The sequence below is a fragment of the Saccopteryx bilineata genome, chromosome 1, assembly GCF_036850765.1.
Source record: "Saccopteryx bilineata isolate mSacBil1 chromosome 1, mSacBil1_pri_phased_curated, whole genome shotgun sequence".
NCBI lineage: Eukaryota > Metazoa > Chordata > Mammalia > Chiroptera > Emballonuridae > Saccopteryx > Saccopteryx bilineata.
This window is the reverse complement of record NC_089490.1, coordinates 49342929-49369483: the sequence shown is the minus strand read 5'-3', so window position 1 is coordinate 49369483 and position 26555 is coordinate 49342929. Positions and strand designations below refer to the sequence as shown.

Below are 26555 nucleotides of genomic sequence, written 5' to 3'. Positions count from 1 at the left end.
CTCTAACCCTCAAGAACCTACTGTATGGTAAACTGAGGAAAACTGTATCTGTTTTATCTATATAGTAGAGCTTTTGTGAGAATTATAGGAGATAATACAGATGGAAAAATTTCCAAACAAAAAAAAAAGTGCTCACTGAATGAATGTAAGTTACGAGTTAAAAATAAGCCTAGGCCTCATTTAGCAGACATAGCAGAGCCAGCAGGAAGAAAGGGCTTGGGGAGTCAAATCTCCTGCCAGTCTCCTCACTTTGCCTGCCCCATCCTCTTTCCTCTCACCTCCCTGCATAGAAGAACAAGCCATAGAAGAAATATTCTGGCCCTCACTCACGTTCAAGCAGATTGCACCCTCTGAGCTCCACCCAGCAGAAACCTCCCAACGGCCGCCACGAGGCGGGTTGGTTGTTCTGTTGCGTCCCCACCTGCACCCCCGCCTAGGTTCCCAGCACCTCCGCTTCATCATCAAGAGGCCACCTCCCGGTACCACAGTGCTGTATCATTCCCCACTTGAATTATAATGTCTATCACAAGAGGCATCTCTTGGGAGGCTTGAGTGCTAAATGGGGAGTGATTTTTAGAGAGATATGTGGGAAATGGTTTCACTATTTGGCAGTTCCTAAAGGCAGGATGATTTGAGATTTTTTTTTTTATTAATACTTGATCAGCTCATCCTATTCCTTTATTTCTGAAAGTGCCTTGTCATTGGAATATCACTTTTAGCAGTGGCACCAAAGTAGAATTTTCATACACCAGAAGATTATAATTTTTAGTTTATTCCATTCATGTATTGTTTCCCATATATCACCTAAATTGTATATATTCACTAGGAAATCAATCTTTCTTTTACAGACCTCTCCATTAAAATGTACCATTCTGAAACCAAAGACACAGAAAATGCCCCAAGAATCAAAACAGCTGAAACTAATGCAAAAATGTACAAAATGTCAACCATGAGACGAATATTTGATCTGGCAAAGCATCGAACAAAAAGATCAGCGTTTTTCCCAGCTGGGGTTAAAATCTGTCCACAGGAATCCATGAAACAGATTTTAGCCAGTCTTCAAGCTTATTATAGATTGAGAGGTAAGGACAAAGGTAACACCTGTTTAGCTGTCATTCTTTTTATACCTTCCCTCTTGTTCATCTATAGGTCGTGTTCAGCCCCAAACTTCCAGTCTCTCATTTAATCACAGAAACTGTAAAAAAAGAGCCAACTAATCTGAGGTTAATGAATAATAAACATTCAAAACAATGCTAGGTCTCTACTCTTATGTTTTATAATAATGCCCTATGCAAAACAGAACCGTTAGGGCATTTAACAAGTTACCAGGACAGCCTTGGCATCTGAGTTTTACCTCCTTTACTTTTGCCAAAGTCCAATATTGAATTTTAATATTATTATGCAGTAAGAAGCACATTATAATTGCAACATCACGAATGTGAGCAAGTTGATTTATGACTTAAGATTTTATTTTTCAAAAGCAACGTGACACTCCAGACACTCTCTCCCTCCTTGATAAGTTTAAGTTGTTAATTGCTGATTCAGTAAAAACTTCTAGCTTGGAAACCTGGAAGCACATCCAAGTGCAGAGAAGTCACGAATTACCAGGGTTTACCAAGACACCATGCAGGTGCAGGAGTGTTAGTGAGATATACAACATAATTACTGTGAATTTCAGCAGAGTTAGGTGCAGTTTTTACCTCAAAACAGCATCCCAGACCTCTTACAGCATCCCTGGAAGTCATTATGGAGTTCAGTTATATCACAGCCATTGGTGGCTGTCTTTGGCATTCACTAACCATGGATGAACACATTTCCATGGGTTCTTCTTTAAAGGATAAAAAGAATCTTTAGTAGCTGCTATTTAATTCCCCAGGTAACTCCAAATGATGCACAGTATCTTGCCTAGCCGAAGCCTAAGCTCAACTCATCTTACATGTGAAAGTTGAGGAGGTTTAGTGATTTCTATCTTGATCCTATTAGATGATTGCTTTCATTTCCAAAAGCCCAGTCACCCTGACCTATTCCAGACCCACTTATTAGAACAAGCTGGTTCAGTTCTAGCCTGCGATGTATTGCACATTATGACAACTGAAAAGCATTTAAGGATACTAACATCCCAAAAAGTTCTTGAGTATTTACACTTGTAATATGTGCAAGGGTTGAACTAATCTGGGGAGTTCTTTTTGGGTTTTGGAGGCACAATTAACTAATAGTATCAAAAATGTCAAGCTTTATGTTCCTTATATGTCTCATTTTATGTACATGTAAAGAGTAGAAGTAAAGAGATATGTGCTTTCTGACAGAAGCCACACCCGCAGAGAAATGACAAGTACTGGATCAGAAGGAAGACTCCAACTATAAAAATCAAGTGCGCCATATTATATGCTGAGATCCTAGCACAGCACCTCGGCATAATGGTTCTCATTAAATGCTTGTTGGTTAACAAAGGAGAAAAAAAGTCATTGGGAATACAAAGAAAATACAGTGACATGTATAAATAGTTCATTTGGAAGGTGCCTACAAATTGATCCAATAACAACATGGGTAAATTCCATTTTATTTGTTCATGGGTGGAAGTATAAACATCTACTATGAGTACCGCATTGAATATGAATACAAGTATTGCTAAATATTTTTATGCAAGTTCTAATTCTTTATGACATTCACAAATAGGATTCATCACAAGTATTTGCAGAAAACTGTTACTGCAACCAAACTTTTAGCTCTGACTTTTATTATTAGCTCTTTATTTTTGATGAGTTTTGCCTCTTTGATTCTTACTTCCCTGGATGAATTAAACCACTGTTTTTCTCCCCGAGGCAATGACAGTCCATTATCTTTACGGCTGCCCCTGGGTGATATGAAATTTTTACTATTCATCAACATGGGTTTCTTAAGTTGAACAGATTCAGTTCATAAAGAAAGTAGAAATAAAACCCAGTTACAAAGCAGCATTTCTTTGACAGAGTAACCCACTCAATTGTTCTCATATCTGCTTTTACAAAATTACCTGTTGACGTTCTTTAGACTTAGGGGAGTAATCTCCTGTATTCCCCAAATCAAATGGACTATTGATCTTTTTCTTTTCCCAATGCTTAAAGCAACAAAAGAGAAAATGTTCTGAGCCTCATGGCAGAATCATAAACATGCTCATCCCAAAGCATGAACACAAGAGATAAGTTTGTTTCTGCTAGTGTCCCCAGGGGAGCCTGTGTTCTGACCCAGGTGAACTCCTTCCTTTGTGACTGCCTCTCTTCAAACCATTTGCCCCCATGTCTCTCCCTCTGTCTCCCTTCCTCCCTTCCCTGATCTCTCTCCTAGAAATTTTCCTTCACATTAATGTGTGACTTAGAAAAAGTTAAAGATGGAGTCCACAGGCCAGCCACATCACCTGTCACCAACCAAGTCACTTGTTAGAAATGGAGATTCTCAGATCCCACACCAGACCTACTTTCAGCATCTGCATTTTAATAACATCCCAGGTAATCCATTTGCACATTTACATTTTAGAAACACTTGTCTGAAGAACCTCAAGCTAATACCCCCATTATGCAGGTAAGAAAAATGAGGGGACATGCTCAGTCAGGGCCACTGTTGGTGGTAGAGCAGTGAGAACCCAGCATTCTGACTCCCACAGCTGTACGTTGTTGCTCCATCTAATGTGCGCCCAACCCTGTGGTGGACATTTTCACATGCTGTTGGTTTAATTGAAACCTTCCAAATATGAAGAACTGTCCTAGAGCATGTCTGGCCTCCAGGGCATGTATTCTTTCTACATCTTCCAATAGCCTAGGTGATGCCATTCAGTAGAAGAGCTCAGGCTCTGTGGTCAGATTCCAGGCAGTGGCTAGCAACAGTGGGAAGACTGGAAGACAGGCTCTGGATTTCTCAGAATCCCTGAGGCAATCCTTCCCAGTAAATTCAGAGAAGGATGGTGCTGGACAGATAAATCAAGGGAGTAGGAAAATCCAGCTTTCAGAAGTTTTACTCTCCTCCCACCCCTAAGATCTTTGGAGGCCTCATGTTTCAAGGGTTCTTTTGATGCTCTCTCGGTAAGTACAAGAGGCTTTCCCAACAGGCTATGGGAAGTTGCTCTTGTCCTCTGCATCAAAGGAGTCTATGCTTCCTGGTTTGTGTTACACTTCCAGGAGGCCAAGAAAATGATATCAGAAGAGTGACAAAAAAACTTGCCCCTCAAAGAGTAGTGAAGCAATAAAATATCCCCTAATTTTTGTGAGCAGTATAGTTCCTGTTTCATCCTATCATTTTAATCCCTATAAACTACAAAGCTCCAGGGAGAAAATTTTTCAAGCCGCTTCAGGTATCTGTGCTTTGGGGAGAAAGTTCTCTTAAAGTCTTTGTGAAAAAGAAGGTTTTTACGGGGGCGTTCTGTGTCCCTGAGGTGGAAAAAAGGGCAGAAGGCAAAGGAGTAGAGTTAAGAGGAAGCAGGCACCAAAAGCAAGCCTTAAATTGGACTGAAATCAAAGGAAGACAACCTGAGGCCAAAAGCAACACAGGTGAAAGTGCATTGAACTAGTAAACAGGAGGATTATCACAGTATGTCCTCCCATATGTTTCACACATGGCTATTCTTAGTGAAAGTCACCGACACCTAGCACTCAAAGGCAGGGCTGGCTTATTTTTTGTGGGTTTTTTTGTTTGTTTTTTTGTATTTTTCTGAAACTAGAAACGGGGAGAGACAGTCAGACAGACTCCCGCAAGCGCCCGACCGGGATCCACCCGGCACACCCACCAGGGGGCGACGCTCTGCCCACCAGGGGGCGATGCTCTGCCCCTCCGGGGCGTCACTCTGTTGCAACCAGAGCCACTCTAGCGCCTGGGGCAGAGGCCAAGGAGCCATCCCCAGCGCCCGCGCCATCTTTGCTCCAATGGAGCCTTGGCTGCAGAAGGGGAAGAGAGAGACAGAGAGGAAGGAGAGGGGGAGGGGTGGAGAAGCAGATGGGCGCCTCTCCTGTGTGCCCTGGCCGAGAATCGAACCTGGGACTTCTGCACGCCAGGCCGACGCTCTACCACTGAGCCAACCGGCCAGCGCCAGGGCTGGCTTATTTTATGTACTGCTGTATATCTGGCACGTAAGTAGGTTCTTGAGCTAAACTAGCAGGTGCACTGGGGAAAGATGGAAGGGCCAAGTAACTTCCCCTAAGAGAGCATAGAGTATGCAGGTGAGAAGGATGGCAAGGGCAGCTGATTTGCTTGGACTGAACCCACAAGTTTTAGAGTTTGAAAAAAAGTTGTTTCGTTCTTGCGTGGTATGTAGACTCTTGACTGGAGATAAAGATCAAAAGACTTCATGATAATTGGTATCAGAAAAGGCATGAAAACTCTCTGATCCTTGCTGGGCAGGAGAGAGATCATGTTCAGAAACATGGGTTCTCCAGTGAGAGATTCTCATATTGGTCTCCAGGTGTTCTGACCCCTGTTACTTCCCCAAATGTGGAAAACTCAATGCATATTGAAGTAGTGGGGACTGCACCCACTTCTAGCTTTGTGGGTCCTGGTCAGGTTGCTGCTGCTAAATGAACTGAGCATCTGTTGGTCTGGAATTCTCTTTGCCTCTTAAAACAGAAAGCTAAAAGAAATGCAGGCATAGAAGAAGTGGGGAGCGAGGGAGAATGGAGGCCAGGAGTAAGAGTCTCTACCCTGGTTTTCTCCAACCTCGTTCCTCCCTACAACTTCTTTCTCAGCACAACAGTCCGTTTCTTTAGAAAACCAAATGATGTTGCCTTCTGCCTCAAAGCTTCCACTTGCTCCCCTTTCCTCAGGTCAAAAAGAAATCAACACATTATACTTGCTAATAATAGAAGTCATCTGACTTTTTTCACTTAGTCCCCTAAATTAATTTTTTAAACTGTGCACACCTTTGCATGCTTTTCGGCTGACATCTAAAGCTTTTATCTTAAGCTTCAACAGTTGGATAAGAGTAACTTTTGGTAAATTGTCAATATCGATATTGAAAATAAAACAAGAATTTTTTTATTTTTTTTTTTTTGTATTTTTCTGAAACTGGAAACGGGGAGAGACAGTCAGACAGACTCCCGCATGTGCCCAACCAGGATCCACCCAGCACGCCCACCAGGGGTGACACTCTGCCCACCAGGGGGCGATGCTCTGCCCCTCCAGGGCGTCGCTCTGCCGCGACCAGAGCCACTCTAGCGCCTGGGGCAGAGGCCAAGGAGCCACCCCCAGCGCCCGGGCCATCTTTGCTCCAGTGGAGCCTTGGCTGCGGGAGGGGAAGAGAGAGACAGAGAGGAAGGAGGGGGGGGTAGAGAAGCAAATGGGCGCTTCTCCTATGTGCCCTGGCCGGGAATTGAACCCGGGTCCCCCGCACGCCAGGCCGACGCTCTACCGCTGAGCCAACTGGCCAGGATCTAAAACAAGAATTTAAGTGTCCATTTGTATCCAGTGGAATCTCCCACAGCCACTCAATACTTTCCATCAAATACTCTGAACGAGCACATGAAGACACTCTTCTTAACCGCTGGAAATGTCGCCTGGTTCCTTTCCTCCGTACACCCACGTCCCCGTTCCACTTTCTACCTCAGAGTCTTATCTTAATGGAATTTATTTTGAGCTTGAAAGTCTGTTTTTGGTTGCTCTAAAATATGGCTCAGTAACAAAAATATGTATGTAAGTTGAAATTATATTTTTTATTTCTCTATTTCTTTATGTGCACAATTTCTTCTAGATTCTGCTGCATTTATAATTACTTTTAATATATAATTTGTTAAAAACAAGTAGTTAGAAATTTCACAAAAAAATTAATTCATCATCAACAGATAGCTATAGGATCAGATGCAGGTTTTGTGGGTACTAATGTTTATAAATACAAAATTAGGAACCATGCTTTGAAAGAGGTTCGTTTAAATGAAGGACTCAAGCTTCAGCTGAATTGGCTTCTGCCTCTGGATAGACAGGGTCGCTTTGCTGTTGTTCCTCTATTAGTTCAAGTACCATTACTTATTATTCACGTTATGTGTTGCTATTATAAGACAGGATTTAGCATCAATTTTATCCCTTTTCTTGCACCTAGTTTCACTCAAATGCTGAGAAAACTTACTACATAAATAAGTACTGGGAACAGAGGAAATTTTGTTATAGTAATAGCCCTATTCTGCAAGTTCCCTTGGCATTATATGCTAACAATCATATCATAAGCTATTGTCATTATTTTTAATGATCTGTCGTATATCAACTCCTCTAGGACTCCTGATGTGTTCAAGTCAGAAACCACCCTAGTGGCAAAAATCTACCCTTTCTAAACTCACTTGCTTTCTTAACCTCAAGGCTATTGTTTCAAATCATCCCTTTGTGTGGTGACCTCGGGCACTGTGCCACAATAAGATGAGAGATGATTGAATAAGGGAGGAATGATGAGCAAAGAGAAGGTGAAGGAGAGGTGTGTCCTTAGGTCCGGGATGGCGAACCTTTTTATAAAAACCGCCCACTTTTGCAGTGCTGGTCAACCTGGTCCCCCCCCCCACACACACACACACCCTCCATCCCCCCACCCCCCACCCCAGTTTGGTTGCTGGAACGCCCACCAGTGGGCAGGAGGGACCAGGTTGACCAGCACTGCAAAAGTGGGCGGTTCTTATAAAGTTTCACCATCACACCTTAGGCAGACCAATATTAGGAAATAATGATAGGAAAATGGAGACCTAGAAGCTCATTCTATTTATACTGTTTGTGTGCCTGTTTCTCCCTTAGAAAATCTTCAAATATAGCCAGTACCTATGCCCAGTTTGAAGACTAGTCTACAAGGCCCTACACTATCTGTGTTTCTTTCTCCTCATCCTTCTGTCTTCATCCTCTGTTACTCTCAACCTTGCTTTGGCCACACTGACCTCCTTGCTGTTCCTTCAATGCCTGCAGCCATTTCCCCAAATGCTCAAAAGTCACCTTTATAATGAGGCTTTCTTCAACCACCCTATTTTAAATTGCAGTCTTACTTACACTTATACACACACACACTCTCTCTCTCATATTTCCTATCTTCTTTCTTTTCTTTTTCTCCATAGCACATATAGATGCTCAATAGCTAGTCTTTAAGTGAGTTGATTTCTATGAGCTATACATTAGTGTGTCAGCATAAGGCATGAAAGAGCCTTCTATGTCAGAAGATGGTGCTTGGGTTGGGAGAAGGGGATCTCTTCCTAATGGCGCTGCATTGCAGTGTGTCAGGAAGCAGTGTGGGAAGCCTATCGGATCTTTCTGGATCGCATCCCCGACACAGGGGAATACCAGGACTGGGTCAGCACCTGCCAACAGGAGACTTTCTGCCTCTTTGACATTGGAAAAAATTTCAGCAGCTCCCAGGAGCACGTGGATCTTCTCCAGCAGGTGAGCTTAAACTCTGTGTGTTTGGAACACTGCCCAAGTAGCTCCCAGACCTCCAGCCCCAGCCGCCTTTAGACGTGGCTTTCACATCCTGAGGGTTGGTTGAAGAAGTGCCTGGAAGTATCTGATCAGGATGACAGAAATTTAGTCCTTGCAAAATAACATTGTACATGATGGTTGAAGTGAAGTTAAAGAAAAAAGGAAATGAAAATAGACATTAGCTCTTCAGTTGACATTATCTCTTGGTAAAATTACTTTTCTATTTCTGCAGAGAATAAAACAGAGTAACTTCCCTGATAGGTAAGTACTCAAAATAGAGTGCTGCGTGCTCTTGACTTTTGAAAGATAACATAATGGATTGAAACTCAGCTATTGTACCTTTATGATATTATGTCAGCCACTGAGATCTGTGTAGGTTATTCTGATAATTTGTATGTATTTTGTGCTAAATATCAGTAATCTATAAAAGGAAAATGTTTAGACCTTATAGATTGAGATATATGTTTGCACTATATTATCAAAGTATATGATAAGTATCTGTGTATATTTTCACTTAAAAGGTATAGATCAATTAAAATATCATAATTCCTAGAATTTATAATAAATTATTAGTTTCATCAGGAAACTACACTGCTCACAAAAAGCAGGGGATATTTTATCACTTCATATTCATTTTGAAATATCTCCTAATTTTTTTTTTTTTTGTATTTTTCTGAAGCTGGAAACGGGGAGAGACAGTTCGACAGACTCCCGCATGCGCCCGACCGGGATCCACCCAGCACGCCCAACAGGGGCGACGCTCTGCCCACCAGGGGGCAATGCTCTGCCCCTCCGGGGCGTCACTCCGCCGCGACCAGAGCCACTCTAGCACCTGGGGCAGAGGCCAAGGAGCCATCCCCAGCGCCCGGGCCATCTTTGCTCCAGTGGAGCCTTGGCTGCGGGAGGGGAAGAGAGAGACAGAGAGGAAGGAGGGGGGTGGAGAAGCAAATGGGCGCTTCTCCTGTATGCCCTGGCCGGGAATCGAACCCGGGTCCCCCGCACACCAGGCCGATGCTCTACCGCTGAGCCAACCGGCCAGGGCGAAATATCCCCTAATTTTTATGAGCAGTTTATTTAATACCATCAACAAGCAACCTGAATTTTGAATTCTTGTCTAGTATTCTGTAAAGTGTTAGTATTTCTCAAACTAAATTACTGAAGCACTGAGCTATATCCTCCACAAGATCTGAATATCAAATAAGAAAATCAAAATATAAAAAAGTAGGGGGGAAGTACATTAGATAAAATGATAAAAGAAGAGAGGTGTTATTTCCAATTTCTCACCTCACAAATTACATACATTTTTATAACATTTAGAAGTCTAAATCTAAAGAAATAATACTACAAAGAGAGACACAAATTTGGCTGCATGAATTACTGGCAATTCTTTATAATGCTTTTCTCATTTATTCCTTTATTTCTGTTCCCTTTGCTAAGTATCTGGTCCAGGACATTATTAATTTACACTGTGGAAATGTCAAATCTGATCTCCCTATAAGATATTGCTGGCTCTAATCTCCTCCCCACCTTAACTTTTTTAACTACTGCAAGATTAATAAATCTGAAATATTCCTTTTCTTTGGCGCTTTGGGATGATGCTCTAACCAACCAAGCTATCTGGCCAGGGCAAAATATTTCTTTTCTTACATGGAACCCTGGTCAGTGGCTTTCACAAGATTCCCACATCTTCCTCCTGCCCTTCTCAATATCCCTCCCTTTACTTCCTCACCCACCCTGTGCAGAAGTCTAAGCAGGGACCAAATTCCTGGCGTTTTATGCTTCCTGACTTCAGGGTAGGGTCAGCCAATGGGGAGCAGACTTTCAGGAGGGAAAGAGAATGGAATGAGGTGAGCAAATTGATCATTTTCCCTCATCCTCGACTTGCAAAGTGTTTGAGGGCTACTGGTCTCCTTTCACTTCAGCTAAGTCCCTGTCAGGCAGCCCTCCCTGCAGAGCCTTTTCTGTCGCTTGTTTGTAGTGACTGCTCCCGGCCAAGGAGTGCTACGAGCACCCACTCTGGCCACCCTGGGTTCTGCACTCTCACGTGGGGTTGCCTTAGACTGTCCCCATGACTGAGTAAGTAATTCCTTTGTTACACTTTGTTCAAAGTTCGAGTGAGCCATCTATTTGCTGCCAGGATTTTGGCTGAGGCAGAGTCCAAACTAACCAACCAAGGCCCTTCAGCCCAATGGTGGTATTCAAATAATTTAATAACCTGTTTTCTGCTCTAAGTATAAAAAAGGTAATGTTTTAAGTATAAAAAAATACACTAAAAGGTATTTTATTATTTCATGCATTTAATACTTGAATAAGAACAATAGAAGTGGTACACAAAATTAGATCATAAGGAAGAGTTTTAAAATATTAATGAAAAAAATATTAAATAATACTTGACCAAAAAAAACAATAAAACTGTTAAGATATTTCCGTATTGCTTTTTGTTTGTTGTTTTTTGTGACAGAGAAAGGGACAGATAGGGACAGACAGACAGGAAAGGAGAGAGATGAGAAGCAGCAATTCTTTGTTGCGGCTCCTTATAGTTCATTGATTGCTTTCTCGTATGTGCCTTGAAGGGGGGGGGGAGGCGGCTACAGCAGAGTGAATGACCTCTTGCTCAAGCCAGTGACTTTGGACTGGACTCAAGCTAGCGACCGTGGGCTTCAAGCCAGCAACCTTTGGGCTTAAGCTGGCAACCATGGGGTTATGTCTATGATCCCACGCTCAAGGCAGCAACCCTGCACTCAAGCCGAATGAGCCCGAGCTCAAGCCGGCAACCTCGGGGTTTTGAAGCTGGGTCCTCTGCATCCCAGTTCAACACTCTATCCACTGCACCAACACCTGACCAGGCTCCATATTGCTTCTTGAGTTGCATCCTCACTTGTAATTTTTTTCACCTATGGACAGAATGAACATAACTACAGACACTTAGAATACACTGTTGCATAGATAAACATTAAAAAAGAGTAAGGAATGTAAATTTGTAATTTCCCTTAGAGAGAACCCTGATTACAAGTGCCATTTTAACAACCGGTTCACCAAACTCTACACATTAGGTGTTGGTTCTGTTGAACCAGTGCGAACCGGCTGAATTCCACCACTGCTTCAGCCCCTGACCTTTCCAACTTTGCTTTTCGTTACCCATGATCTCACTGCTGCCACCATGTCACTTCCTTGGGGCACACAGAGCACGCCCTACTTATCCCAGGCTCTGAGCCCACACCTTCTTACCTGGCCTGAAACAACCTGCCTTCTCCACTCCATTCTCCAAGTCTTACTGTCCTTTCAAGTTGCAAGGGAAGTCCCTGTGATGTTTTCATGGCCTATCTGGGTCTGCGGTAATCTCTCCTGCTTTGAATTTTGTGTTCTATTTGTCACTTGCATTCTTATTTAACATCTTCTTTCTTTACTCTTTTTCCCTGTGAGAGTATAGACACCTCCAGGGCAGGAACTATTTTATATTTCTCTACCGACTGCTACAGAACTCAGCAAAGTCCTCAGATATTTACGATACATAATAGTCCTCAATACATCTATATTGCTACACTTTTATGAATGTTTAAGAGTTATTGCCGGAAGAAATAAGGTGACTTAGGAAAACATTAATATTAGATAGAGTACTAACTTTGATCATAAGACACAGAGGTCCTCTGATTTAAATATAGGATAATACTTAATGACTCCTATATTTTCCAAAGAGAAAATGAAAAAGAAAGCAGAGACATTCATAATAAAAAAAAAATTCAACAGAATGTACCAAGACTTGATTTTAAAAAATTAAAAATTACAGGAAACAATTATTCAAGCCAGAAGCCAGACAGAGAAAGAAATAGCATCATTCTATCTATACTGCTCACAGAAATTAGGGGATATTTTATCGCTTCATATTCATTTTGAAATATCTCCTAATTTGGGGCAGCAGTATACTTGTGTGTCTGCCAGCATTGCTAGGGAGAAAGAAAGAACAAGAGACAAACATTTTATATTATTTATGATTACCAAGTTGTTGTTGTTTAATAGAGAAAAGGAAATGAAAAGAAGAAGCTCTTTTACTTAAAATCTTTCCAGGAAGACAAAACAGAAAATTTTCTCACCTGACTAGCTCATCAATCTGCCAGTTTCAAATGACTTTAAAATAAAAGCCAGTGGAAGAACCCATCTACCTAGCTTCCCAAGTTGTAGCTCCTCAGAGACAGTCCAGATTGCCAGTGTACTGGCAGAATCACACCTCCACAAATCGGCTGTTGCCATGTAACTAATGTTATAGCCTGCATTTTAATAACTACCTTTCTTGTTTTTTTTTTCTTTTTTACAACGGTGTAAACTGAAGTTATAACAGAAGGTAGGTGACCTTACTATAAACAAAAGTGTATAAAATTTAGGCCTGCCCTGTGGTGGTACAGTGGATAAAGCATTGACCTTTAATGCTGAGGTCACGAGTTCAAAACCCTGAGTTTGTCTGATCAAGGCACATAAGGCAGTTGATGCTTCCTGCTCCTCCCCCCCCCACTCTTTCTATATATAAAATAAATAAATAAAATATTTTTTTAATTTTTTTTTAAATAAATTTTTATTAATGGTAATGGGATGACATTAATAAATCAGGGTACATATATTCAAAGAAAACATGTCTAGGTTATTTTGTCATCAAATTATGTTGCAAACCCCTTGCCCAAAGTCAGATTGTCCTCCGTCACCCTCTATCTAGTTCTCTGTGCCCCTCCCCCTCCCCCTAACTCTCTCCCTCCCTCCCTCCCATGTCCTCCCTCCCCCACCACCCTTGGTAACCACCACACTCTTGTCCAAAAAGAAAGAAATGTGTCTAAATTTCAAATGCTATAATGTTGATATAATGAAAGTTTACTAAATACTACCTCTATATAAACTATTAAACACATAGCACAATACCAGCAAAAACAAACAAGAATAGCTAATTCCAAATTTCACTTTAAAGTCTGAGTTTAATTTAGGCTTCGTGCATCAATATAGTCATTCATGTTTACAACTGACATCTGCTCTGATTGGTTAGAGCTTATGCCAGGCTGATAGATGTGTTTTGTACATTAGCCTTATTAGCACTTTAGCAGAATTGAGTGTGGTAGAAATATGTACCATTGGCTATGGCCAATCCATATGAATTGAGAAACGGAGCACCTCGTCATTCTCTTTGGTCTTTCATCACCATAAGCCATAGAACATTGGATCAAATATATTAGTCAGCCATGACTATATTATACAAACACAAACACAATCCTTTAAAACCTAATAGTTTATGATAATAAGTTTACAGTGAGTTTGAAAAGCTATCACTACTGCCATTCCTTTTTAAATAAAGTTTGCTGGAATGGGCCAACATTTTATGCAATCGACTCTATAACTATGACCTTGGGTCTGCCCTTAGAATATATTCCACATTGCCACTCCATGGCATTGTGAACCTACCCACAACTTCCTGGATAGTCACCATTGCAGGCAATGGTTATGTTAAGAACAGAGATTTAATACACTTGCATTATCCAGAAATCTATCTCGCTTTCATTACTATAACTGCAAGAGTTACTTTATTGGATAAACATAATGACCTCTGAATTTTCATGCGTGAGAGCCTGAGATTTTAGCAAGAATATTTTAGTCATAGATCAGGTCATTGATTATCTTTGATGTCAAGGGTACAGTTGAAGCACACAGAACTATTAGACATCAGACCCCCAAAACCATCTTTGCTACTATTTCTTCAGGACCACAAAAAGCCCTGGAGTCAAACATAACCATTTTGGGGGGTTTAAGTTTTTCCTCAATAAAAATATATTAGAACATTACTTCTATAATGAAAAAAAATAGGCAAACCAATTTTAAAGTATAATTTTCTCTAATTTTTAAGTCTTTAATATATGCAAATTTAAATTCATTTCCCTTTATCAAGCTCCTTTTCACCACTACTTTCTTTTCTACTTTGCTAATAGAAAAGATGAAATATCCACAGAGGAGATGTTGAGAGAGCCTGGGAAAAGCCCTGTGTTTTCAACAGGTAAGCTTAAATCTCACTTCATCTGCTTCTGAACCGTAATTCAAGTAATCAGGAAAGCATGTTATTTAAAAAGCAATCCTTAATTGAAGTTGAAAACTCTATAATGGACTTTCTCGAAACCAACTTGTATTTCCAACCTTAGAAAATCTAGGAAAAAATAAAGGTAAAACCAAATTGCCCATTATCCTACCACTTGAAGGCAATCATTACCTATATTTTCAAACAAACAAATTGAAGATAAATTCTCTGTTTATGCATCCTTTATAGAGCCACTAAAAGAAAAATTAAACATATCTCATTAAGCAAAACCACTTAACTGTAACATACCTAAGAGAGGACCAAACTTCGGTCTCAAAAAGGAAGAATGAACACTTTCATTGGGAGCAACAGTATTTGCTCACGAGCATATTTATGTGATCTTAAAATAAAAAGTAGCTCAGAATGCATCTGACATCTTTAAATTCCAGAATGACAGAAAAAGCATATGAAATTTTGACCTTGTTCTAATGTAAACTCCCGTGATCTCATTTTTGTGCCTGTTATTTTTTAAATTTCCACAGATGTTTCCAATGTCTCACTCGGGCCCTTCCCTCTCACTTCGGGCAACACATTCCTCAATGACACCAAGATGCCTACAATAGTAAGTTCTGAAAGTCCATCTAGATCCTCACATGTCTTTTTTTATTTATTAGTAAAATAGAGTGAGAAAGTAGATGGACTGGCCATTCAAATATTATTAGTGCTGCATTTATATCAGTCCAATGAAGAGTCAGTAACTTTGTTCTATTCAGTATTCTCACTTCTTCCTGTAGGGAATCACCCATTTAACCTGAACCCTCTATGACTTGGATTAGGGATCTTTAGTTAAAAGCCCTGAATGGATGTCTCTTGGATGCAAACATCAGGAAACCGTGTGAGTGAGTGACCTTTGTTCAGACACAAAGGAATGCATGTGAACGGGCTTTGGAAAGTTAGCCTAGCGATTCTAGATTGCCCCTTCCTTTGTGCTTGTTAATTAGCAAAGAAAAAGGAATGTACTGACCCAAATTAGCCCTTTCTCCATGTCAGCAAAATGGCCATTAGTCATTCTTTCCCCTTATCACCTAGCCTCCCTCCCTTATAATTCTGTTACCTCTGTTCTACTTCTGATCAATAAAAGCTAAGGGAGAAGGAAATTCACCTTGGCAAGCATCCCCCTCTTCCTCTTGGCATAAGTTTGTCTTGAATAGGTTCTTCCATGCAACACTGGTAATTCCCAGCAGGCTGGAGTACTAAACTTCCTATGGACTAAGGGGATAAAAATAAATTGAAAACTAAGACTAAGGTGGGAGGAAGTGCAAGAAGCAACTTAATTATAAACTCCAGGAAGGCAGAGGCTCTTTTTTTTTCCCCTGGTACCTAACAGAACATTATATATATAGCAGGTGCCCACCAAGCTTTAGAATGAATGAATGAATGAATCTATTAATCAGTTGGGTTTTTTCTCCACTGAAGTATAATCTCATGCTGATGACAAAGGTACAAGTTTTGTTCTCTGTCATATCTAGCATGAAAAAGTCAGAAAAACATCAGAATGATCGAAATCTTGCATGTCAAATGGGGAAAAGTAAAAACAGTGTTTGCAGGTAAAGAGGAGCACTAGCAAAGGCATGCAGGATGAGAGAATTGTTACAGAATTTAATGTTGGTTATCAAAAACAAGGGAGGGGACATTTTAACCCCTCCAAAAAGTTGTGAGCCAGAGCCTTAGGGCAGAAGCAGGAAACGGCCTCCTTACCTGTGAGCGGTGGAGAGGTGGCAGCAAAGGTAGGCAGCAGACTCAGAGGGGCCGTAGTAGAGGGGTGACAAGTCAGAACCTGCATCCTCTCAGTCCAGCACTGCTGCTGCCGCCAGCTCTGCCATCCCCTGTGCTCTGTGAGACTTCTCTAGTCTTTTCCTCTTCCCATGAACCTCCCTCCAAGGCCCAGGCCAAAGCCCAGAAGGTGAGGTCAGGAAGTTCAGTCTCACAGTTTTATATGAAAATTCAGGGATGACAACCCTGATGGTCACACTCTCCCTGGCCTTCAGGCCAGATGGTGATAGATTTCATGGGACTGTGGCTATGAACAAAGAATAAAAAGTTTTTATTTTTCTCAAAAATATTATTCCATCAACAGTGAAAACTGCTATTGAAAAAATATGAGATTAAACATATTCACTATTAAATTTCTAAGATGACTACAGTTTGCCTTCCCTTTTATTACACTGTCAGTGTCCCATCTTCTTCAAAGTTTAATATGAGTCCTTCATTCTGCAGTAAATATCTTTTGGATATTTAATTTCACACTTATTGCATCCTCCTCTTAACATCCTTTTCGTGTGTGTGTGTGTGTGTGTGTGTGTGTGTGTGTGTGTGTGTTTCTGAAGTTAGAAGCAGAGAGGCAGTCAGACAGACTCCCACATGCACCCGACCAGGATCCACCTGGCATGCTCACCAGGTGGCGATGCTCCACCCATCTGGGGCATCACTTCTTTGCAGATGAAACCATTCTAGTGCCTGAGATGGAGGCCATGGAGCCATCCTCAGCGCCTGGGCCAACTTTGTTCCAATGGAGCCTTGACTGCAGGAGGTGAAGAAAGAGACAGAGAGAAAGGAGAGAGGGAAGGGTGGAGAAGCAGATGGGTGCATCTCCTGTGTGCTCTGACCAGGAATTGAACCCAGGACTTTCACACACCAGGCCAATGCTCTACCACTGAGCCAACCAGCCAGGGCCCTTAACATCCTTTTTACCAACTGCATCTATTATTTATTCTTTCATTCAGCAAACATTTAACTAAAATTTGCTAGAAGATCCTAAGATGAACAAGACATAGTCCTTACCTTAAAGAAATTTATAGTGCAAGTAAGTAAACAAAATAATCTAAGTGCTAAGATTGAAAACGGCAGATGTATGGACTGGGACAAATGAGAGGCCAGGACAGGTTGCCAAGGATGTGAGCCTGAGTCGTGTATATTCAGAGTTTTGTCCATAAATGATCTCCTGTTTTTTTATCTGAAAGAGTCCAAGAAATATGAGAATCATGCTAGATTCAAGGAGATTATATGTATGTAGGTGACAAGATTAGCATATGAAAAGAGACTCTAGGTGAATATATTATCATACTTATCAAATGAGCAATTCAGATGTTATTCACTGCTACAGGAGGTCAAAAAGAGGCAAAGATTTCTACCCTAGATGGTCATAGGAGATATTACTTTTAATGAACCATGAGAGATTGGTAAGAACTGAAAAAGGATGTGTGTATAATGTAAAAAAGTGTGTACATACTACTGCTGGAGGTGGGCGTGGGGAGCAGTGAGGAGGCCTTTGTTCAGGAGACTAGCACCAGCAATGAGATGCCTCAGCAGCTATAACCAGAGCTATGTGCTAGTCAGGGTGGGGAGAAGTGAGACAGACTCTAGTTGTTCAAGCATATTAGCATCAGGTGGCAGAGAGTCTTGAATGTCAGAAAAAAGAGTTTGGGTTTTATCCCATAGGTAATTAGGGAGTCACTGAGGGTGCCGGGTAAGAGGCATGAAAAGTTAATCCAATGGCTGGGGGTCAGTTATGAAACTTCTTATTAATACATGTCAAGAGTTTATTTAAATATCTCTTGTGAACTTCACATCTGCCTAAAGAAATGGTAAGCTTCTAGAGGATAATACCATGTGCCATCTTTTCTTTTAATGTCTCATAGGCCCTAGCACTGTGCTATATACCCTTATGGATGCTCAGTGTGTATTATTTGAATGAATAAATGAGCAAACAAATGAATGAGTGAATGAATGAATGAAAACCTTTCCACAAAAGAAACATTAGTAGCCTGGTAATTATAAATCCAGATCCTCTATGAGTCCTACTGAAGTTATAGGCTGTTCTGCTGTTCACTGCCCACGGAAGAGGGGCATTTGTCATAAGAAATAAGGAGCATCTACATCAGCCACCACCCAGATGAGTTTGGCCTCTCGTGGCACTTTCCATTGGTTGGTCTCATCTCTGCTTTCACAACTCTAATATCAGTACAAAAGGCTACGTACATTCCTAGAGACAGTTGATTTTCCACAGACACAGTTTTTACTCTTTCGAGAAAGCTGTGTAGATTTCAGGATCGTCTGGGTACCCAAGGTTGAAAATATATCAAAGCTTAAGTTTAAAACACAGCTCCAGGTTTGCTCTGTGTCCTGGGAGCCCATGTGAGTTGGGAAAAATGAGAGACACCTGTTCGTTCTCACACCAAAGGACAAAAAGGATGACTCCTGGCCCTTTGTGATCAAAGGCCAAGTCCAAGTCCACTGGACAGTACTGCTATTCTTAGCCATATGCTTCTAAAAGTGGCCCAAATATGCCATTCCTTCTGAGAGAAACTTCAAACCCTCTCTTGACAGTGCTTTCTAACTAGTTTCAATGTGAAATTTAAGCACAAATGGTCTTATTAAGCCAGCGTAGACTCTTCTCTAAAAAGAATTGTATTAAATAATACCTCAGCATCCATAGGTCACTTTGTCTAATCCAATCCTCATCAAAGAGTATTTATAAAGTTACATAAGTATGTGGCAAAATCCCAGTGATGTTCCAGCAATAAGTATAAACCATGTATATGCGTATGTGTTTGTGGAAATGCTTTCATGAGAGCGCAAGGTCATAAAACGAGTGTTCTCAAAGGTTCTAAGTAGTTAATTCATTGGAGCTTTGGCACTTTGTCTTCCAATGAAATTTATAGGCCACTTCTAGTTAATAAGACTTCTATTCTAAAAATGCTAAAGTTTTCATAATCCACTTCTTGAGACAAAAAACAATATATGTTATATAACATAACCATTTGCTTGTGGTTTATATTAATAGAAGACGTTTTTAACTTAGGAAAGAGAAATGGAATTGTCTGAGGCATCCAAGGGCCCCCTGGAGCAGAAGGTGGAGCTGAGCATCTCTCTGGCAAACCAGAAGTTCAAGGCAGAGCTCGCTGACTCCCAGTCCCCATATTACCAGGAGCTAGCAGCAAAGTCTCAACTTCAGGTGAGTGAACAGACTCCATACAACCATAGCCCAAGTCAGGATTCTGAATCTGGGAGTCAACAAGAAATGAATCCTTTTGGCTAATAGTTCTAACTTCTTGTGACCAGGTGTTGGGCAAATGAGTTTGTAAAATTTGTATTTTTTGAGTTTGCTCACTTTTATTGGTAAAAAAAAAAAATGGCGCCAGGCTGTCATGTGTGTGCTTGCCCTCAGAGCAGGGCAGTTGACTGCAAATTATGGATTGCATTCCCGTTTGGGAGGGGCCGTTGTTTTTCTGTTTGCTGGAGGAGAGGTCTTTGTGGGCCCAGCCAGTTTTGCAGGGAGAGCAGAGAGAATGCAGAGTGCTGAGGAAGAAGCCAGTTTTGCAGAGAGAGAGAGGTTCGCAGATGGGGAACCAGAGCTGAGGGGCTTTGGGAGCTCTACTAAGATTGGTGGGGCCTTTGATTCTAGGAGGAACTAGGAGAAGATTCTCCGGGTTGTGGAACCATAAATGTGTCAGGGCTTTGCGAGCCCTGAATGAAAGGAAAGTGTTTTCCCTGTGTTTTTGCTCATTGGCCCGTTCAAGACAATAAAGGAATCCTACTATTTTGTGTCTCCACTATTTCTTTCCCATCTGCCCAAACCCAGTGTGAAGCTGCACGGCCCTGACGGCAGCAGCCCCTGGCCACACACCAGGCATTCATTTTTAACCATTAAAAAAAATCAAAACTTGCAATGGGTCCCAAAATATTAGGAAAAGTGGATCTCCAAGAAAGTTTTCTATTCCAGCTTTTCCATCTTAAAAGTCAATTACATTTAGATTTTCTTTTAATAGTAGTAGGTTTTAAATCTCATTTAGCTGAAAGGCAAATATAAAGCAGACATTCTATATGCTTTAAATGTCCATATAAACACTACTAGCTAGGGAACATGCTGGGGTGAATTATAAAATTTTAATCCATAATACTTTGTCTTAAATACTTGCACTTTCACAGTCTGATACAGTTTAAAGCCATGACATTTTTCATGGTGATTATGTTGTCTATGCCATCCATCACTAAATTAAGGAGCTATCACAAGATGTCTCCTTCATCTCTGACCATCATCCTATCTGCCTGTCCCTGATTAAATTAAAAGACTCTCCATTCCCTGAAGAATAAATCCAAACTACGATGCCGAACATGGCATCAACATGTCATAAAGAGACCCCTCCTTTCTTTCCAGCCTCATCTTAACATCAGTTTCTTACCAGCCCCCTCCTTTGCACTCGGCTTTCCAGCAATACAAACTGTGTGCAAATCTTTTCTGACAGTCAGTCTTTACAGGTGCTGCCTCTTCCATTTGGAATGCCCTCCCCTGTGTCTCATTTTACAAATGTCATGAAAAATACTCTCTCCCCAATCCGGGCTCAGTGCCTCTCCTTAGGCTAAAATCTGGTGTCCACTGTTGTCACAACACTATTAGCCTGTTTGTGTGTTTACATCCTACGGCCTTTGTTGTCCCATTCTTCCCTCCTTTCCTACCCACCACCCTCACTACCACCAGCTAGGAGCTTCCTCTTGGGGGCAGGAACTCTTTCTGTCATCTCTGCGGTCTCACCTCTGATTAAAGAGGTTGGGATACAGTTACTGCCGAGTACTCATTTGTAGAAATGCAGCTGGAACTAGGAGCACTCGTGAGATTATGAGATTATAACGAACAGCACAAGCATCTTATTCAGCAGGGCCAGGGAACAAGCAGGTCCCCACTTCTTATACTCGGAGGACTCAGGCCTACCTCCTCACAACTGGAGAAGAGGTAAGAGAAAGGCATTCTCAACCTCCCACCTCTCCCTGCATCAGGGGTCAGTCGCTAAAATGTAGAAAATCATTTCTACAGACTTCAAAGGGAAAGCACCAGCATGGGGTATACTTACAAACCAGGGAAGTACACAGACATGGATTATTAGATAGAATGAATTTTTTAAATAGTCTGTTATCTTTTCTATTTGTTTTTTGAAATAATCACTTCAGCAAATCCTTGGCATAGTCAGACTATTGTCAAAATTGGATAATTGGCCATGGACTCTCTTTACTTACCTGTTGTTAATTTTCTCAGCACCTAAAATGACCTGATGTAGAATAATACAATTGAATTATAATTTTTAAAAGAATTAAGAAATACAAATTGGTTGTTACAGAATAATCATGGCAATGTAGAGTACAGATAAGAATATAGTCAATAATATTCTAACAACTATGTCTGGTGTCAGATGGGTGGAAAATTTGGGGGGGATGATCACTTAGTAAGTTATATAATGTCTAATTACTGGAGTGTACACTGGAATCTAATATAATAACATACATCAATGGTAATTTAAAAATAAAAATTATTTAAAATGAGAAAATTACTAAAAAGATAAACTTCTTTTTAAATCTTAGTTGCAGTCTTCTTTCTGCCAAGAAATAGCCATTAGAATTTTGAGATCTGAACTTAGAGTCCTCATTCAGAAATTAAAAATGACCTGAAAGACCCTTTCCAAGTCTAAAACACTATGTATAGAAATAATACCACTGTCCTATTATTAAAGTTTTATATGTATTAACTCATTGCATTTTCACAGTTCTACAAGTCAAGTAATATTATTTCTATTTTTTACAAGTGGGGATACTGAGGCACATGGGGATTAATCAATATGTCCAACAATGTCACGCCTATCAACTGGCAGAGACAAGGTTCAAACCCAGGAAGCCTGGTGCCAGGGCACCTGCTCTTAGCCACTATGCTATAATTCCTATTATTCCCAGAGATTTATATGGAAGGGATTTTGTATCATTAACAAATAAACATGCCCCTTCTAGCCTCTGAAATTTTCATTACTCAAGGAAGAGTATGTCTTGCTTGGTCTTGTTTCAGAGACTCAACACATCAGTCCTGCTGGTCCTATTTGCATGGTCTCTGGCTTCTCTAAGACGGAACCCCTCTGCTGCAGGGGTTTCAAACTCAACTCAGCATGTGGGCCGCAGAGCAAGATCACAGCCATTAGGCGGGCCGCACTAGGTCTACAAAAGGCAACTGTTACTCAACACTTTTCTCACTGCAGTTGAAAACAAAAAAAAATCAGTACAACAAGCACAATCGTACATGCAGTTTACTCAGCGTCACAAAACGACCAGAAACTGTAGTTTGCATCACAACTGCTGTTAACTAAGCTAATATCTAGCTAGAATGCTAGAGAAATGAAAAATACAAGTAGGCCCCTAGACTTACTTCATTTTATCCAAAATATTTTGAACTTCGTGGATTAGTCTGCGGGCCACACAAAATTGTTCAGCAGGCCGTGAGTTTGAGACCCCTGGCTTAGAGCATCTGCTGCCCTCCCAGGTGCTTGCATAGTCTGGACACCTCGAAGCCTGCTGTCAGGTACCCCACCAGCGCCACCATGGCCCAACACTTGCATTAGCACAGTCATTTGGGCCTAATTGGGAATTAATGGGCAGTGCTTTGCAGTAATTTAATTTCCACAATAAACTTAATGAGCAATTTAATATAGATGTCAAAAGGCATGCTTAGCTGTTGTCTGAATGCTTTCTCCTGCACAAACATTCCTGAGAAACCAACACAGCTGTCTTTTCATAGCCCCGTTAACATAAATTCTAGCACAATCCGGGAGGCCCCTGTGCATTTATTGTTATTAATAAGGTTAACTGGACAGTTAATTAGCAAGTTAGTGATTAGTGCTCCGTAATTGGAAGGTTCCCGGAAGATTATTTAGCAAAATTAACTGAAGGCCTTTCTTATCCCCTCTCTAGATGCCTCCTGCACCCTCCTAAGCAAAGCTGATTCTTAATTCATCACAGACAGGTTCATGAGGAGGGCATAGACACAGCAGTAAATCCCGTCCGCCAGAGCCACTGCCCTGAGCGTTCCTGGCGGGGAGGACAGCTCCCCCAGCGAGGCACCTCCTGCCTGTGCTAACTGCTTCGGGCTTCTGCGCTAGCAGCTCTGTACTTGATTGATTGTTTTCCCACCTCTGATATTCTGGACAAGAAAGAGAGATAAGTCAGGGTCTGAATCTTCTGCTCTAGAAACTGTAGCTCATTCTTAAAACATTCAGTGTGAGGTGCTGTCACTGGAAGAACAGAACAATTGTCTGGAGGTCCCAAAGCTATTTGTTTTTGGTTTTCTTTGCTTTCCTTTTCTTTAAATTTATTGGGTTGACATCGTTTCCCAAATCATACAGATTTCAAGTGTACAACTCAATGTAGCACCATCGACACACTCCACCATGCCCCCAGCCTCAAGCTAAGTCTCCTTTCGCCCCCATTTCCCACCCTCCGCTTAGCCCTCCCTCCCCCGACGCCACCGCCTCTTTCCCTCCAGCTATTGCCACTCTGTTGTCTGTCTGTATGTGTTATTTGCATACGTTCTTTGGCTAATTTGTCACAGGAAGCCAGAGCAGACAGGAGGCATGGGCACAGCTCTTTCCCACCCGCCCCATCCCCCATCGTAAGACCAGCTCTGCAAAACCTAATCTCCTAGCTCGCTCATGGTGGGGTAGGAGCGGAGGCCCAGAAACCTGTTCCCCGGGCCCCCTGTCCCTGACCCCCATGGGGACCCTCATTCTGTCCTGACCCACACTGAATTTTTCAAAAATGACTAACGGCTTGCTCTGCTCTTGCTAGGCTCCATACTGTGGAGACATTGAGGAAGTGAAAGAAAATGGAGCTCTCTAGGGGCTAGTAATTCAGCAGGAGAGAGAGAGAATAGTAAATGATTAAAACAATATTGTTGAGTCTCTGCATGTCGGGTACTTATTAGTTATTCTTTACAGCAGCCTTATGATATGAATGTTATCTCATTTTGGTTAAAGAGACCAGAATTCAGGGAAATTAGGTAATAAACTCAAGGTCATACAACTGGAAAGTAGCAGAACCAATATTTAAACTCAGGCTTATACAGCTCTCTCCTTATCACCCAAAAGCTGAGTTCTCTTCATCGCTGTGGTTACTACACGTTCAGGGAACAAAAACTATTTTGAAATTGGTACAAGAAAATATTTTATAGAAGGTAAATCAGTTTGTAGAGAAAAAAAAATCCATGATACATTCAAAAGCCCAATGTAAGTCGTTTGGAGATTATCTCTGCATCACTGCTCTAGTCCTTGGCATAGACAACGTAGAGTTGGCAGTAATTTTAGACACAGTGACAATGCAATGGCATGCTGATGAGTGTAGAGAAGAAGAGATGTGTTCAACTTGATTTAACAGAATGTGCTGAGTCCCTACTATGTGGATGACAATTGGCTAGGTATCAGGAAGAAGGGAGATAAAGATGAGTAAGACAGACATGATCCCTGAGCCCAAGATGCATAATCTCTGTGAGGGAAGCAACATGCAGACTGTTTTATGGAAGAGGCAGTAATAAGTCCTAGAGTAGTAGGGAGAACCTAACTTTAGGTCCCCACAAATACTTTTCAGTACAGAAGATGTTTGAGCTGGCTTTCATAGATGCATAGGGGCAGGGGTACCAATAAGCAGAAGGTAGAAGTTGCATCTTGGACCAAAGAGGAAAAAAAAATGTAAAGACATCTGGAAGAAGTACATGTTGTATTTGGAAAAAGACAACGGTTAGTTTAATGTGACTAGCATTAATGTTAAAGCATTTTCCAAGGGGGTAAATGGCCGGAAGTACAAATGGGAAGGTACTTAGGGAGTGAAGGGGGTAGATTGTGGAAGGTCTTAAATTTCATTCTAGAGTAGTGGACCTTATTCAATGGGCAGTGCAGCCCATCAAGGAGTTTTTAGTGAAGAGCAACAGATATTGAATGATTATTTTGGAAAAATATTGTGGTCAAGGAGACATCTCTCCATTTTCCCCTACCCCAACTCATCCAAAAATATATATTTCTGTTCCCTTCCCCCACACACCCCCAGAAAATCATTTCGGTAATACAGAAAGAGAGACAGAGAGGGCAGGCCGGGCCTGTGAAGAAGAAGAATATGATGGAAACAAAAGGCCTGTAGATTCAAACGAACAGGATGTGGTGACTGGCTGAGAGGGGCACAGAGGGAAGGTATCTAGGGGTGCTGGGCTCCCTGGCATGGAAGGCAATGGGTGTTCATGACCCGGACTGAGACAGAGAGCCCAGAAGAAAAGGTAGGTTTGGTTGGAAGAGAATGCCAGACTCTGGTTTGGGCATATTTAGTTAGTGGCAGATGTTGGGATATTCATATGCAGAACTCCAAAGCCGTGTCTTGGGTGGTCATTGAAGCCATGGGAGAAAATGAGATCCCCAACGAGAGGCAGAGGGAAGTGGGCACAGGAAGGAAGAGCAGGGTCCACTCCCTGTTCAGCACTTCAGCGTCCCTCACTTTCCCCCTGCTCTCCCTTCCACGCTTCACGGCTGAACTACTATCTCTTCCTCTTGGTTTTGATTGTCTCCCAGGCTTCATATGAGTAAGTTGGATGGGGTAGCGCCTGTCTATGTGGCAATGTGTCCTGAGAGCCTAGCACAGAGCCTACAGTTGAGCTTACAGGATAAATGGGAGAGTGACTGAGATGAAGAGGCTGAGGACACAGACTTGCAGAATCCTTACAGTTGAAGCGGAGAGTGAAGACAAAAATAAGATAAAGACTGAGAGAGTGATCAGAAAGATGGAAGAAGAACCAGAAAGAAGGAAAGGAAACTACAAAGAAATAAATGAAAATGCCTTTGGATTTGGAGAGGGTCAAGAGACAATGGCTTGGAAAGAACCCTTCATCTTGGGGAATCCAAGGACAGAAGACAGACTGGTGTGGAGTAAGAAGTAATCGAGCATAATGATGGTGAAATATTCTGATAACATACCTCATTAGCAAGGTCAGATTAAGTAAGAAAATTTTCAAGTTCACATAAATCTAAGAACCAATGTAATCTATTAGATTAGAATCTACTTATAACATTTTATTTTTTATCGCAGCCTTTTACTTGAATCATTTCTTTAAAAACACTATAAATATTTCCAAATCATATAATTAATTCAGAAAATAGTATAGCTAGTCTGTGGGTATAAATAAAAACACTGTAGCCAAAAAATTTCTTCAAGTACCACCTTAAAGTTATTTCATACTTTACATAAAATAACCATTAAAGCAAAT

The 26555-nt window shown here is 41.3% G+C and overlaps 1 protein-coding gene across 4 annotated transcripts in view; it reads left to right on the top strand.

The window, feature by feature from the left end:
• Positions 1–26555, top strand: part of IMPG1 (interphotoreceptor matrix proteoglycan 1) — a 138711-nt gene that overhangs the window by 27194 nt on the left and 84962 nt on the right. For 3 of the 4 annotated variants that reach the window (XM_066253894.1, XM_066253901.1, XM_066253916.1), the window contains exons 2-7: positions 849–1082; positions 8198–8364; positions 8633–8661; positions 14361–14425; positions 14986–15065; positions 19305–19457. In XM_066253894.1, coding sequence (XP_066109991.1) covers positions 849–1082; positions 8198–8364; positions 8633–8661; positions 14361–14425; positions 14986–15065; positions 19305–19457 — 728 coding nt within the window. The remainder of the gene's footprint in view (positions 1–848; positions 1083–8197; positions 8365–8632; positions 8662–14360; positions 14426–14985; positions 15066–19304; positions 19458–26555) is intronic. The other variant, XM_066253907.1, reaches the window with a different exon arrangement.